Genomic DNA, 14,575 nt, shown 5'->3' with positions numbered 1-14,575 from the left:
TTAGGTGATCTTAAAATTCTTAAATTAGGAAATAATTAAATAACTATTTCGTCTAATATAAAAAAATTTAAAGGGTAAAATAAGGGAATAACATTTCGCTAGGTGCTTTTATGCTTTTAATATAGTATAGATAAATAGATATCGATTTTATTGCTCTAATGATGAGATGCACAGTTGCCCCAATATTTTGGGACGGTTCTAGTTAAATCTATCAAAAAGTTAACGTACCATTTCAATAAATGGAGAAAGAAACAAAAATTCAAAATAACAATTTGTTAAAAAAATTATTTTGCCTGTTTTTCGCTTTTGGTTACCAAATTAGCCGATAACTCTAATGGAAATAGACTAAAAAGATGTAAAAATTATGTATAATTTGGATTTGACCAAAGATTTAATTTTATAATATTTAACTATTCAAGTTCAAGCAAAATTTAAATTATTTATAACAAAACAAAAAGGTTAAAAACTTGAAAAATAAATATGCGTGATGGGGATTTGGAAATATATAGAATTTTATTATAATTAACTATCTAAGTTTGAGACCAAGAATAATTAAATTATTTCTATCAAAATAGAAAGGGCAAAGCCTTGGAAAAAAATTGCCTACGGTTCCTAGCATGGTTAAAAAACAAACTTGGAAACCTAGAAGGATTTAAGAAGAGTCCTCGTATTTAGGATTTTGTATATATTTAAAACAAGAAAGTATTTGATAAACAAATTTTTAGTTGATTTCAAAGTCCAAAATATTAGGGAGATAATTAAATGATTATTTTGTCTAGTATAAACTTTATCTTTAGAGGGTAAAAAAGGCGAACGACATTTCGCTAAGAGCCTTCGTGCTTTTAATATAGTATAGATATATATAAAGAAATGGTACCGTTTTCCATTTGTTTATTTATAAAAATAATGATGGGCAGCCTAGTGTATAAGTTATCCTGTGTGTTATTGCAAGGTTCATGGAATGGCCGCACCCTAAGTAATGTTATGTAGACAACTTACATTAATAATTATTTGTATGGCTCGAACCTATAACATATATGTCACATAGAAATAACTTTACCGTTACTCCCAAACTCCAATTCCGTAACAAAAAAAATGATGATGAGGAAGAAATAGGAAGGAGCCCCACATTTTGATATTTAACATGAAAGAACGTGCAAATGGCTAATCTAAGACTAATTTTAACACATAAAAAGAATTGCAATTGGGACATTTTTTCAACCTCTAATGCCAAAAAGTCCAAAAGAGCCACCTTCACCTTCAGTATGACTATAAAAATGTCCTTTTTTCTGTGTTTACAAAGGAAATGGACAAATGAATAAAACAGTGTAAGCCTCTTCTTTCAACAACTCATCCACACACTGTCCATAAAGCTTCTTGTCAAACTACTTCAATGGACTTGTTGACAAATAAGGTACCCTTTCTGCTAGGGAAGGGGAATAAATAAATAAATAAATAATAATATAAGAAAAAATCATATACATTGTAAGATTTAATTTGTTTTTTCTTTATTTTCACTTAATCGACTATTTCTTGTTTTTGCACCAAGTCATGAATTATGAGCATTTGGTGCCTTGTTTTGTGAACGTTAAGGAAGATATAACTTGTAAGTTAGTTTATTCTTTACCAACTTTGTTCTGTTAATCACCAACTTATAGCATAGTAATTGTTTAAGTATACCTTGATTGATATCTCTTCCATTGACATACTATGCTATTTAGAGTGTAATAAAACTTTAATATCTGCTTGAAAAATTGGTCAAATTAACAATTAGAAAACAGAAAAAGAAAAACAATTTAAGAAGAGAAGTAGGTTAAAAACTTATAGAACATAGGGTTTTAATACCAAATCAATAATAACATGACATGTATCTTTTTCCTATTCTTTTATCACCTAATTATGATTAACTAATGTATATTTTTACCTAATTTAATTTTTAATTATAATAAAATATATTGATTTGATGTAAACACGCGACATTATTGAAAAGTAGAACTCTTGTACACGTCTCTTGGCCACTAATAAGTAATTTATTTGGGTATTTATAGTCCTTTATAATGAAAAAGAAAATTCCTATTAGATTAGTTAGTCTTTTTCCCAAATATTCTTTAGTAGGAATATTTCTTAAAAGAAAAAAGAAAACAAGACAAAACTAAGAGTGAATAGTTCTAAAAAGAGTTCACGTTCTGGAACGTCAGATGGGGTCATCCAATAAAGAGAGAGAGAGGCTCTGTGGGTGTGTGTTATCTTCCATATGTCCGGTGAAATTCAAAAATAATTACAATTTTAAAAGTAATTGAAATTTATTCACTTTTTATAAGGATAAACTTGAATGAAAATATTATTCAAAATCCAAAAAAAAAATTCAGCATAATATACTAGACTTCCAACATAATATATTGGTACATCATAATATATTGAAAGTTCATACACATATACTCCAATTTCCAGTATATTATACTGGAACTTTTCGAGTGTTAGAGTTCCAGCATATATGCTCGAAGTTCATACACATGTGCATCAATCTCCAGTATATTATGCTGTAACTTTCCGTATTATAGCAAAATAGTGACTATTTTTTAATGACTTTACAAATGTTGGTTATTTTTCGATTACCCGTCAGAAAATTGGTTTTCCGGTGCTACCCCAAAACAAAAAATAAAGGGAAATTTTCGTTCCTATACCATATAGGAAACTATATTACCAAATATGTTCATAGTTTGCATAGTACCTGCCATGCTAATAGTATTTCTACAAAATATAGACAATTCATTAAATAAAGAATCATTGTAGGTGTAGGCTTCCTTATTTAGGGGCGCTAATATTGGGGAATTAAATATTCTTCCATATATTTTACAACCACCTCACTCACGTATCAAACCACACCCCACGATTTCCTCTTCAATCACCCACGATTTCTTCTTCTAAAACCAGCGAAAATCTGTAACCCCTCCACCATTGACAACCATTAAAAAGCTTTGAAGCTTTGAATTCGAATTTGAGTTTTCAAAAGACATTTGTTTGTTTGGATTGGATGTTGTTGCAAAGTATTAAGAATTCTCTCTATGTCTCTCTCTATCTCTCAATCCCAAATTTCAGTTTTACAAAGCAAAGGAAAAGAGAGCAACAATTCCACCATTGACAACCATTAAAAAGCTTTGAAGCTTTGAATTCAAATTTGGGTTTTCAAAAATCATTATTTGTTTGGATTGGGTGTTGTTGAAAATAATTGGGAATATGATTTGGAGTTTATATCTCAATTTTGAGGGGTTTTGGTGAAGATTAGACTTGGTTTTGGCTGAATTTCAGATTGAAAGAAGAAGAAGAAGACATGACATATATTATATTGCAGAAATTGTAGAAAAATTGTAAACCGTTGTTTATTTATTTTTCTTTTATTCATTTACCTATTGTATGAAAGTTGAACAACATTGTATAAAATTTGTATTTAAGTGGTATTATATTGTAGTTGTATATAACTTAGTAGAAATAATGTACGAAAATTGTAGATAATTTGTAGATGAGTTGTATAATATATAATTAGTTGTATGAAATTTATTTTACTATGTATAAATCAGATACAAAATATACAAAAGACATATTGTATAAATTTTATATAAAATTTGTATGTAAGTTTTATGTTATTGTAGTTGTATTTAACTGGGTGAAAATAATGTGTGAAAGTTATAAAAAAAATGTAGATAAGTTGTATTCCATATAACGGAAGATGTTGGCTATTAAGTAACTTTAGTGTTCCAGACGAACATGCATGAAAATAAAGATAAATTTTGTTATGAACAGTTTGTAGAAATTTTGTAGAAACATTGAAATTCTGTATTTTCATATTAATTTTTCAAATGATATGTAGTTTTATTGTAGAATAAATGTAGAATTTTTGTAGATATTGTGAAAATTCATACTGATATACCCCATAGTTAAATGAATAAAAGAATACAATTTTATGGTAGTAAATTGTGCATCCGCACCTCATGCTCATTTCTGCAAAGTCAAGAAGACATTTTGTGCATCCACACTCAACTCACGTAACTTTACAAATCCACAAGCAACTAGAAAATTGGTCATGTGCCTCACTTTACTTTACAATCCTCAAGCAACTAAATAAATGGCCATGCGCCTGGCTTTTGACTATAGCAACTTGATCAATTGATGAAGCACAACCTAATTTCAATTCCTCAATTCTGTGTCCCCGAAAACAAGCCATTGTGAGTCTTATTTGACTCATTCCTCACATTCAACCTATTCTACAAATTCATGCCTCTTTAAATACAATACAATCATACTTTCTTAAATTTAAAGGTATAGCAATATATATAACTTAAAAAACATCTTCTCTTCTACACAAGTTAACTCCAAAACAGATGAAGTGGAATAACAAGCTCCCATCAAAACTTTTAACACAAAAGCACAAAACTCAAAAATAAATAAAAAACAGAATACATTTTTTCTACAATTTCTGCAATATAATGTTTGTCATGTCTTCTTCTTCTTCTTTCAATTTGAAATTCAGCCAAAACCAAGTCTAATCTTCACCAAAACCCCTCAAGATGAGATATAAACTCCAAACCATATTCCAAATTATTTGCAACAACACCCAATGCAAACAAATAATGATTTTTGAAAACCCAAATTCGAATTCAAAGCTTCAAAGCTTTTTAATGGCTGTCAATGGTGGAATTGCTGCTCTTTTTTCCTTTCCTCTTATATTACTGAAATTTAGGATCGAGAGATAGAGAGAGACGTAGAGAGAATTCTCAATTCTTTGCAACAACATCCAATCCAAACAAACAATGTCTTTTGAAAACCCAGATTCGAATTCAAAATTTCTAAGTTTTTTAATGGTTGTCAATGATGGAGGGGTTATAAATTTACGCTAGTTTTAGAAGAGGAAATCATGGGTGATTGAAGAAGAAATTGTGGGGATTTGGAGAGAGAAACTTGGGGGAGTGAGAATATACCGTTGAGTAAAATTAGGAGTCTAATTAATACCATTAAAATCTTAAAATGGGACATAAATGGTAATTAGGTATATAGAAGGTAATTATATTAAATTAAAAGTTAATCATGAAGGATAATATAATTTACTATATGACATAGGAATGTAAAATTTCAAAATAAAAATAAAAAATAAAAAAATCCAATCCAACGATGAGAAGAAGGCCCACTGATATCAGGAATCTCTGGGCCTTGGGATTCGATACATTGAAATCATGTCAAATAAATGGGCCCCAACAACCATAGGACCCACACGGCCACTCCTACTTGACGCGACCATTTAGCTCTTGGCCTACTTTCTCTTTTCACCGTCCGATTGAAAACGAAACGCCCCCCTCTCTCTCCTCTCCTCTCTCTCTCTCTATATCATTATTATCAGTAATGTAGTGCAGATTTTCGCGGGGATTTTCTCTCTCTCTCTATACGTATACTTATCAGCTTTTGGAGTAATACTCTTAGTTCTCTTTTTTACTCCTCCGGTTTTCAAGAAAACGTTTCATGCTCTATTCCAAGAAGATTTTCTTTTGGCTTTTGGAACTCTCAGCTATACCTTTCTTTGCGTTTAATGTAAGTACATTCATTTCTTCAAGTTCCTTTTATTTTCTTTCTTTTACTCTAAATCTTGAAATGGGGTTTCAATGATTATTGTGTTCTGGGTCTGCATTTTTCTTGAAATTTATTTTCTTTCTCTCTTTTACCAATCTAAATCTGATTTTTCTTGTTTTACCCCTAAAAATCTTGAAATGGGGTTTCAATGAGTATAGTGTTATGGGTCTGCATTTATCTGGAAATTATTTTTTTCTTTCTATTTTACCACTCTAAATCTTGAAAGGAGATTTTATTAATTGTTTTATGGGTCTGCATTTTCTTCATATTTTTTCTATGGAATGAGATAGAATAGCCCTTTTTTGTAATAAATCTTTGCACAGTAATGTTATGAGTAATGTGAGTGAAGGTCTTAGGTGTTCTTTTTAGCTATTTTGACTAATGTTTAATTCTTGGAATGAGCTCCATTTAGCTGGATCTGTGAGTCTGGTTTTAATTTCATTCAACTCTATTAATATCTGATTATTGGCTAGGGTAAGAGATGTTCAATCTGTTCATCATTAAGGTGTTTGTAATATGTGGCTTTGTGTATAGAATCTTGTGATTGAAGAGTCAGAAAAAGATGATATTTTGATGCTTTTTGTCCAATTAGGATTTGATTTTCACTTTTGTCAGGTTATCTACAGGCATGCCTTTTCATGTGAAGAAAATATGTCTTATTGGGTTTCCAATCAAATGTTTTTTGCTGGTTTTAGCTTAATTGAAGCCCATATTTCTGGTTTTCAATTCTGATTCTTCTCACTAAATTATATACAGTGATCTGTCCTGGAAACTACAGCTGTGTAACTGCTTTTGTTACGAATCTTTTGTGTCGTCTTCTTAGAAGAACGGTAAAGTTGTCCCATATGTCACGGGTTCGAGCCGTGGAATCAGCCATTGTGGCTTGCATTAGGGTAGGGTGCCTACATTACACCCCATTGGGTTGCGGCCCTTCCCTGGACCTTGCGTAAATGCAGGATGTTTCGTGCACCGGACTGTCCCTTTTTTTTTCTTCTCAGAAGGCTGATGATAACATTTTCTCTAAATGAATGAATATGAACTTTGCACTTGCTGAAATCTCTCTCGTCTGCCGATCCATTACTTGTCCAGTTTGCTTTAAGTTCAATTTCACACTTTTTGAATATGGACTGGTTTAATCATATTACTGCCCCCTGTACTCTTTGCCAATCTGCTTACTATGACTTGCTGGCATAGCTCACACAATTGGCTAATTACCTATTCTAATTAAGCAAAAGCGTTGATTGCTTACTACTATAAAAAGATATTGACCACTGATTTAAAGCATTTAGTATATTGGTCTGCTAAAATTTTATTTCTATATTCAGCTTAGGTCATAACTCAGCACACTGGGCACATTGCATTTGCTCTTTACAAAGCTGCTTTTTTCTGTCAAACACCCAACTCCACTAGGAGTGTTGCTCTGTTGGGCCTGAATACATACTAGTTCAAGAGTAGGATAAATATTTAGTTTAGGAGCTCTTTGTGTTGATAGATATTTCGTGCAATTGTTTTCTATAGAAGTCCTTCTTGTTGGGCAATACATGAGTAGTGGATTCTGTAACATTTCTCTGTTATGATTTTTATTGTACATGTTTTCAGGAATATTACTTAGATAACAAGTCAGGATTATGAGACCTTATGCCATTTGAAGTGAAATCAAATAATGAGCCGGTGAAGCCTATTTTGAGAATGGGGCACAGACTAGAAACTACACGTCATCATGAAAGCTCCAGTGCTGGAGCTGCAGAAGAGATCAAATCATCCCAAGCAAATCGAAGTTCAAAGTCCAGAGACAAGTATAAAGTCGAAAACACAGTCAATAAACCATACATTAACAGGCATCATGACCCAAGCAAGAATCAAAATGTTATACAGTTAAGCTCTTCTGACAATTCGTTTGGGAGTAAGGAAAACAAAGATGATGAGCTTGTCAAATACATGTCCAATTTGCCAGGTTATCTGCAGCATGCGGAAAAGGGAAAGAATATTCAGGGGAAGGCTTTGAATTTTGGAGTCCTTGATTGGGAGCGTCTGGAGAAATGGAAGTATAATGAACGTATGCCTGCAAAGTGTCATCGTAAAACGTTATCAGTTAGTTCTCCATTTGTTGCTAGAAGGCCTCCCACTGCTTATGGCATGTCTTTTCAGAGAAAGCAAATGCCATTACTGGGTGGTTCGGCTTCTGAACAAAAGCTTGCAGAACCTGTCCAGCGATCCCAGTCAGAGTTCATGCAGACCCAGGATTTGCAAACTACTCGGTGCCCCACAAAGCATGCGAAGCAGAAACAACGTGTTAGGAAGGAGATACCATCTCAAAGGCGCAATTCCGAGCTAAATATTGGTAAATACATGGGCAGTGAAGATTTGTCCTCGGTACATATTAAGAATGTCAACATTCCTTCTGGTCATACAAACAGTGTTCAGGATTGTAAAAGTGAGATCAAATTCGGCAATGAAGTCAATCCTACTACCCAAAATTGTGCTACTGAACCCAAGAATATCGTTCTATTGGTTCCGAAACATCGTTCAGAGACAAGTATGGAGGACTCTCAATTCTCAGAATCCCGAACATCTTTTGATGAGCAATCAGCTGAGGCGATGAGGACCAGATTTTCTGATTGTTCTTCTCTGGAGTCCTACTCTAGTGAATTGCATGCTGTTCCGCGTTCGTGTCCTCTGCCTGCTAGCTCTGCAACGAATACAGAGTCTCATGTGAAGCAACACCAATTGCCTAATGCTCGAGGCATAAAGTCAGATTTACGCTCATCCCCATGTCAAAATGAGAGGATAACTACACGCTCTTCATTTGATGCCAAATATCTGAATCACCATAAATGTGATGCAGAATTGGGAGTCCCAGCTGAGACTTCACAGAGAAAGGATTTGGACACTGCAGAGCAGCCAGTTGCAAAGGGAAGACATCCGTCCCCTAATAAGAGATTTAGCTTCAGTCTTAGTCGAATGAGCAGAAGTTTCAGTTTTAAGGAGACTTCGGCTGTTTCACCGTTGAATAGTACAAATAGCATCCCAAGGTCTGGCCCTGTAGGAGCTTCTTCCAGTATGGATATCAGTAATCTAGAGAAGCCAAATGCTGGTGTCAGAGGGAGATCTAGCCCTTTGAGAAGACTCCTAGACCCACTGCTGAGGCCTAAGGGGTTGCATTCAGCTGAGACTTGTCCGCCTCCTAATGGAAACTCAAACGGCAATACTTTACCGACTAACCACAGTAAGCACGTTCGTATGAAAAAGCATCAGTCCTCAACTCTTCAGGCTCTTCTGCAGCTTACACTTAAGGATGGAGTTCCATTTTTTAAACTTGTGGTTGACGATGATGGTGGCATTCTTGCTGCAGCTGTGAAGAAGTTACCAACGTATGGGAAGGGTGGAAGTAGCTTGGTTTATGCTTTCTATGCAGTCCATGAAATTAAAAGGAAGAGTGGGGGTTGGATGAGCCAGGGAACAAAAGAGAAAAGTGCTGGTTTTGGTTATAAAGTGATCGGTCAGATGGAGATTTCTAGTTCCAAAGTTCTGAACTCAAGTATAAATGACCACAAAAACATATCCGTGCGAAGGGAATCTGTCTTGTATAGCATTGATTCTGGACAGGTGGATAAGCAAGTGCCCGATTCTTCTCAAAAAAGAGACCTGGCCTCCATTGTCATTATGAACTCAAGTCAAAACCAAATTGGTACAGATACAATGCTTGATCAATACAAACAAGAAGCTATGCAGCATTTACCTGGAGAGACATGTGAAACGGGAGAAAGCAAGACATGTGGTGATGTTGTAGTCATTCTTCCTGGTGGTACACATAGCTTGCCAAATGATGGAGCTCCTTCCTCATTGCTTGAACGATGGAAATCTGGTGGAGTATGTGATTGCGGAGGGTGGGATGTCGGTTGCAAGCTAAAAGTACTTGAACAGGACAAGAACTGCAGGAACCAAGATTTTCTAAACCTTTTCATTCAGGTACTTGTTTGTGTCATTCATTAACTATCACTTCATTTAATGCTTCTCTTGATGAGTCCTCAATTATATTTGGTCTTCAATGCTCTTCTTCACAGGGAGGAGATCCGAGGAGCAAGCCTATCTTCAGCATGGCACCACTCAAGAATAGACTTTACTCTGTTGAATTTGATTCATCGGTTCCTTTGTTAGAGGCATTCTCCATCTGTGTCTCGGCCCTGACTAGTCACAAACTAGCTGACATCTTCGAAATTGGATCTCTAGGACAGAAGCCGATGAAGACTTCAACCACTGTCCAAGCACAAGTCCCTCAAAGATATGTGTCATCTCCACCTCCGTCACCTGTTGGAAGGATCTAGGTATATGATGAAAAGGAAACTGATGAAGCAAGAATCACTTTAACCAGATTATTTTAGCTACTTGATCATTGCATGTTCTCAACTGCAACTCGCGAACTGAGAATCTGTGGTTCAAATAAGTATCTTCCACCTCTCATTTTGTACGTCTTTGATCAGCTGTAAATTCTCTCTTATATTTAGAAAATAATGTCAATGCCGCAAGGTATAGTAGAATGAACTCAGTGGAAAAGGCTATAGAGCAAGTAAGAACTCTTTAAATATACAGTGTCTGGATTCCGTTTCCTTTGTTTTTATCAAAGGCAATGTTGACGTTCGTACTGTTATTGAGGTTTCTGAAATTCGTTAAACTAGAGACTTATGCCTATATATTATGTTGATGTTGCTGTGCATCATTCCAACACATATTGCAACTCCAGAGACATATTAAAGATTTATCTTGATGTTCTTCTCCCAGGATCTCAAGCTTTGTTGGTTCTGTATCAAAATCTTATAAACTCGAAAACTTAATTTTTTTATGCTGATATTGATGGAAATTATAGAAGACTGGGATTCAAATACCAGCCGTCAGCAGACACAAAATCCAAAGTGGGAGAGTTACTAAAAAATGCAAAAGAGAAATGTACACCTGAACAGAATAAAAGATGGAAACTTTATACAGAATGAAATTAGATGTTTATTCTAAATTCAGAAGGCAAAAAGATCTATCTCGTTGCTTGAATCAGCCAAGTCATGGTAAAAGCTTTCAAACATTCCTCTTTAACCTGATTATGCTAGGAGTATCTCTCGCTAATAATAGGTTACAAAACTTATGACAATATACGATTCTAACTCCCTCTAAAATAGCTTTCTCGTTCACAATTTACAGGTCAATATACGAGGCATGGTGAATACAGACGAACCATTGTCCATCAACCTTCTCAAACACATTAGCCGCGAACTGTTTTCCCCAGCTGCTGCCCTTTGTCTTGACCATTTCAATGCATGTAACATACCCAATATCACTTCTAACATGAACTTGGACATCCCGTACTCTTTGTCAAGTGGGAACTCATATTCTTCCCACACAAACTCCCAGCTTCCCATTACAAGATCATAACCAGATATGCCACTCACGCCTGGGTGCACGATGCATGTGTTCTCACCTCTCGACCACGGCCTTGCATAGAAGCTAAATCCATTCCCCAGTCCTGAAAGCACTGTAAAATCGAGCATTTGTTGCTAGTAAAGCTGCCTTACTGTTCTCCTGGAGAAGCCGGAGGCTATCCCTGAGTTTTGCTGCTTGGGTGTAGTTCTCCTCATTAATTGTAGTTTTTAAATCTCGAAACAAGGTTTGTACATTTTGAACGTGAACGTGATGCTTGTCTTAAAGGTGCTGCTCTGGATGAATACACAATTAGACCACTTTATAGCTTAAGAGAGGAGAAATCTAATGTAATTCAAACAGAAGGCTAAAGAAGAAAGAGAGAAATGGATGTAATCTGACATGCTACATGCAGGACCTATTTCAAGACTTATCCATAACACTGATCGGTAAAAATGGTGGACAAAAGCTTGCATTTGGAAATGACAAGAATTAAGAGATAGAACTACAATCTGTCAGTAGGAGGAGTCAATATAGAAAAGCATAGGTTACTTACATGAGGAAGACTTTAGAACTAGATGCTACAAAGACGACCCCCCCCCCCCCCCCCCGCCCCTTTTTTTTTTCTTCCTGTAAAACATATCAAATCCACGAAAATAACAGAAAAGGGCAAGTTCTTTATACAGCACGTTAATTTAACTACTTTTTTCATCCTATAAGAGGCAAATCATACAGATATCTTCAAACCAATCAAAGAGAACTTACTGAAAGTTCTAGTTTTTGAATCAAAAGCACTGTCTCCAGGAAAATTATCAGACCCTATTTTAGATCTGCCAGTTAAATTGCACAACACTGCATCTGGAGAGGTGAAGCAAGGCAATGGTTCATCTCGACTCGGTTGGTGCTGGACCAACCTAAAATAATGTGCTGTCTGAACTCAGAGCATCCCAGAGAAAGAAGAGCTAGAAATACACAACAAAAGATAGCTGTTTCATTTCAATCATTCCATTCCAATACATTTTCTACAAAGGGCTGGAAAGATGCCCCCACAAAAACAGCAAAACACAAAAAAAGCAAAAACCAAGTACAAAGACTTCACACTGCATCATCCCTCCCATCACCAACATCACTGACATACTCATCATCGTACCAAGGGTCGGAGGCAAGCTTATCTAAGGCGTCTTCATCATCGTCTCCTCCGGGAGTACCGGGATCATAACCACAGGCATCACGATATTTTGTGTATTTAATTTTATTGATATTTCATGAGAATACAACTTTGGGGTCTCTGCTTGAACACAAAAAATGGTACGACAAGCCAACTAGGACACATGAAACCTATAAAAGGACACGTTGGTGGTAGCAACTAGCAAATTAGCATTGTGACTCATGAAAATTGTAACTTAATCTTCAAACTACACAAGCACTGGTTAGAATTCTTATAATTTAAAACACCATAAGTCGATTTGTACTTTGGTTTGTAAAGTAATTGTGGAAACCTCTACGAAACCTGTTAGTTTAATTAGTCTTTATTAGGTGCCTCTCTGTTGAGAGTAACAACTTAGTTTAGAAAATGACGAGACAATTTTTTTCCATTACACTGAAAAATTTGTATGTCAGGTTTGGTGTATGTTTCTTAACCTGTACGGGATTCAATGGGTCATTCCAGCACATATGAAACAAGTGGTAAGCAGTTGACAAAGTCAGAGGAAGAAGAAGAAGAAGAAGAAGAAGAAGAAGAAGAAGAAGAAGAAGAAGAAGAAGAAGAAAAAGAAGAAGAAGATGATGATGATTTGGAGGATAATTTCTTTATGCATATTTTGGAATGTTTGGCTCGAGGGGAACGGAAGATGTTTCGAAGGGAAGGAAGAGAACTTTTTGCTTCTGCGATATAGATGCATTCATAGCTTAAAAGTTGGTGTAATGCTGAATATTCGAATGATCTTGATGCAATGCTTATGCTGGGTTTTATGGAATCCTTACAGCTTTAGAGGATTCTTATCTAGCTTTGTTGTACTGAGTTTATTAGTAATTACATTTTACTTATCATAAAAAAAATATGTTTTGAATTAGGTAATTTACTTTGAAAACCTTCTTTTTTTCTTTAGTTAATAATAATTTGAGTCTTCATCTGTTTTAACATGTCGTTTCTATGGAGCATTCTAATGCTACAGATAAGAGTCAGAGTTTCAAAGATAATGTACCTGATCATGGCAAAATAAAGGATAGTATGCCTCTTCGACCACCTCAAAAACGAAAACCAACCAAAATGTCCCTCAAAAGAAAATAGTGATCAAGGGTCATAAGTTCGGTTTCATTTTACTAAAATTAAAGGAAGTGAACCACTTAAAGCTACATGTAACTAGTCTAAAAAAAGAGCTTGCATTTCTGGGGAATGACACTACATGCATGTGGAGCCCCATATGGATCGTTGTAAGTTATATCCTTACGAAAGAGAGAAAAATAAAAAACCTCTAATTCATTCTTACCATCAAAGGTGATAAAAGGAAACTGGCAAACTAAGTCCACTAAATATAGAAGTTAGAAATGCATTGACTGCCATGATTATTATTGATGAATTGCCCTTTAAGATTGTAGAAGGAGAAGGTTTCAGATATATAGTCGAGCACTTGAACCTAGATTCATAATCCCTTCGAGAAGTACGGTTGTTAGAGATTGTTTACATATTTATGTGAAAATCTAAATTAAGAAAATAATTAAAAAGGATAGTTTGTACCTTACCACGATCACTTGGACGTCAATTCAAAATTTAATTATATTTGTTCTGCATCACACTGATTGACGATGATTGATTATATCAAAAGAGGATTTTAAACTTTCAGCTTATTAACAACAATGCTGGAAGAATTATTGGTAGTTCCATTGAGAAATGTTTGACTAATCAAGGAATTGAAAGTGTTTTTACAGTTTCAATAGACAATGCAAGTTTAAATGATACTTGATAAGTGCGTAAAGTGATTTTTTTATACAATAAAAACATGCATGTTTGATGTGTTGTTCATATTGATAATTAAATTGTAAAAGAATGATTATAGAGCAAAGTAAGGCCATAATTGGAATTTGAAATGCAATTAGTTATGTCCGATCTTCTCCCGCCAAGTATAGTCTGTTCAAGAAATGTAAAACCATCTTATTTGTCTTGATATTGATACTAGATGGATTTCCACATATAATGTTGAAATATATTGAGAAATTTGAAAAAGCTTTTGTGATGGAATTAGATGATCCAAATATAATTTGGATATCTAATTCCATCTTTAAAAAAGCTTTTAAAAATTTCTCAACATGTTCCAATATTTTATATGCGGAATTCCATCTAATATCAATATCAAGATAAATAAGACGGTTACAAGAGATATTATCTTAAACACATAAACTGCATTTCGAGTTCTAATTATGGCCTTATCTTTCTCTGCTAAGCCTAGTCAATAACCCTTCCTGCATGGTTGTCAATGAACTAAAAGTTTAAAACTCGCTTTTTAAACTTTATATTCAAACTTGCCAATAATATGAATATTTTTATTGTTTA

The 14,575-nt window shown here is 34.6% G+C and overlaps 1 protein-coding gene and 1 pseudogene across 1 annotated transcript; one reads left to right on the top strand and one right to left on the bottom strand.

The window, feature by feature from the left end:
- Positions 1-5,329: 5,329 nt before the first annotated feature.
- LOC104241694 (uncharacterized) lies at positions 5,330-10,391 on the top strand. The gene is made up of 3 exons (XM_009796633.2): positions 5,330-5,580; positions 7,219-9,588; positions 9,684-10,391. Exons 2-3 carry the CDS (start codon positions 7,258-7,260, stop codon positions 9,942-9,944), a joined length of 2,592 nt encoding a protein of 863 aa, XP_009794935.1. The 5' UTR covers positions 5,330-5,580; positions 7,219-7,257; the 3' UTR covers positions 9,945-10,391.
- Positions 10,392-10,576: 185 nt separating this feature from the next.
- LOC104241695 (uncharacterized) lies at positions 10,577-12,167 on the bottom strand (annotated as a pseudogene).
- Between the last annotated feature and the right edge of the window lie 2,408 nt (positions 12,168-14,575).

Source organism: Nicotiana sylvestris, chromosome 7 (genome assembly GCF_000393655.2).
Source record: "Nicotiana sylvestris chromosome 7, ASM39365v2, whole genome shotgun sequence".
NCBI classification, from domain to species: Eukaryota; Viridiplantae; Streptophyta; class Magnoliopsida; order Solanales; family Solanaceae; genus Nicotiana; species Nicotiana sylvestris.
Note: the sequence above shows the minus strand (reverse complement) of the source record. Positions and strands in the feature narration are given on the sequence as shown.

Bases quoted from the DNA above. Each gene is read 5' to 3' on its own strand.
- LOC104241694 (XM_009796633.2), top strand. From the start codon at position 7,258: ATGCCATTTGAAGTGAAATCAAATAATGAGCCGGTGAAGCCTATTTTG. The intron at 9,589-9,683 runs GTACTTGTTTGT...TCTTCTTCACAG, and splicing joins TTCTAAACCTTTTCATTCAG to GGAGGAGATCCGAGGAGCAA.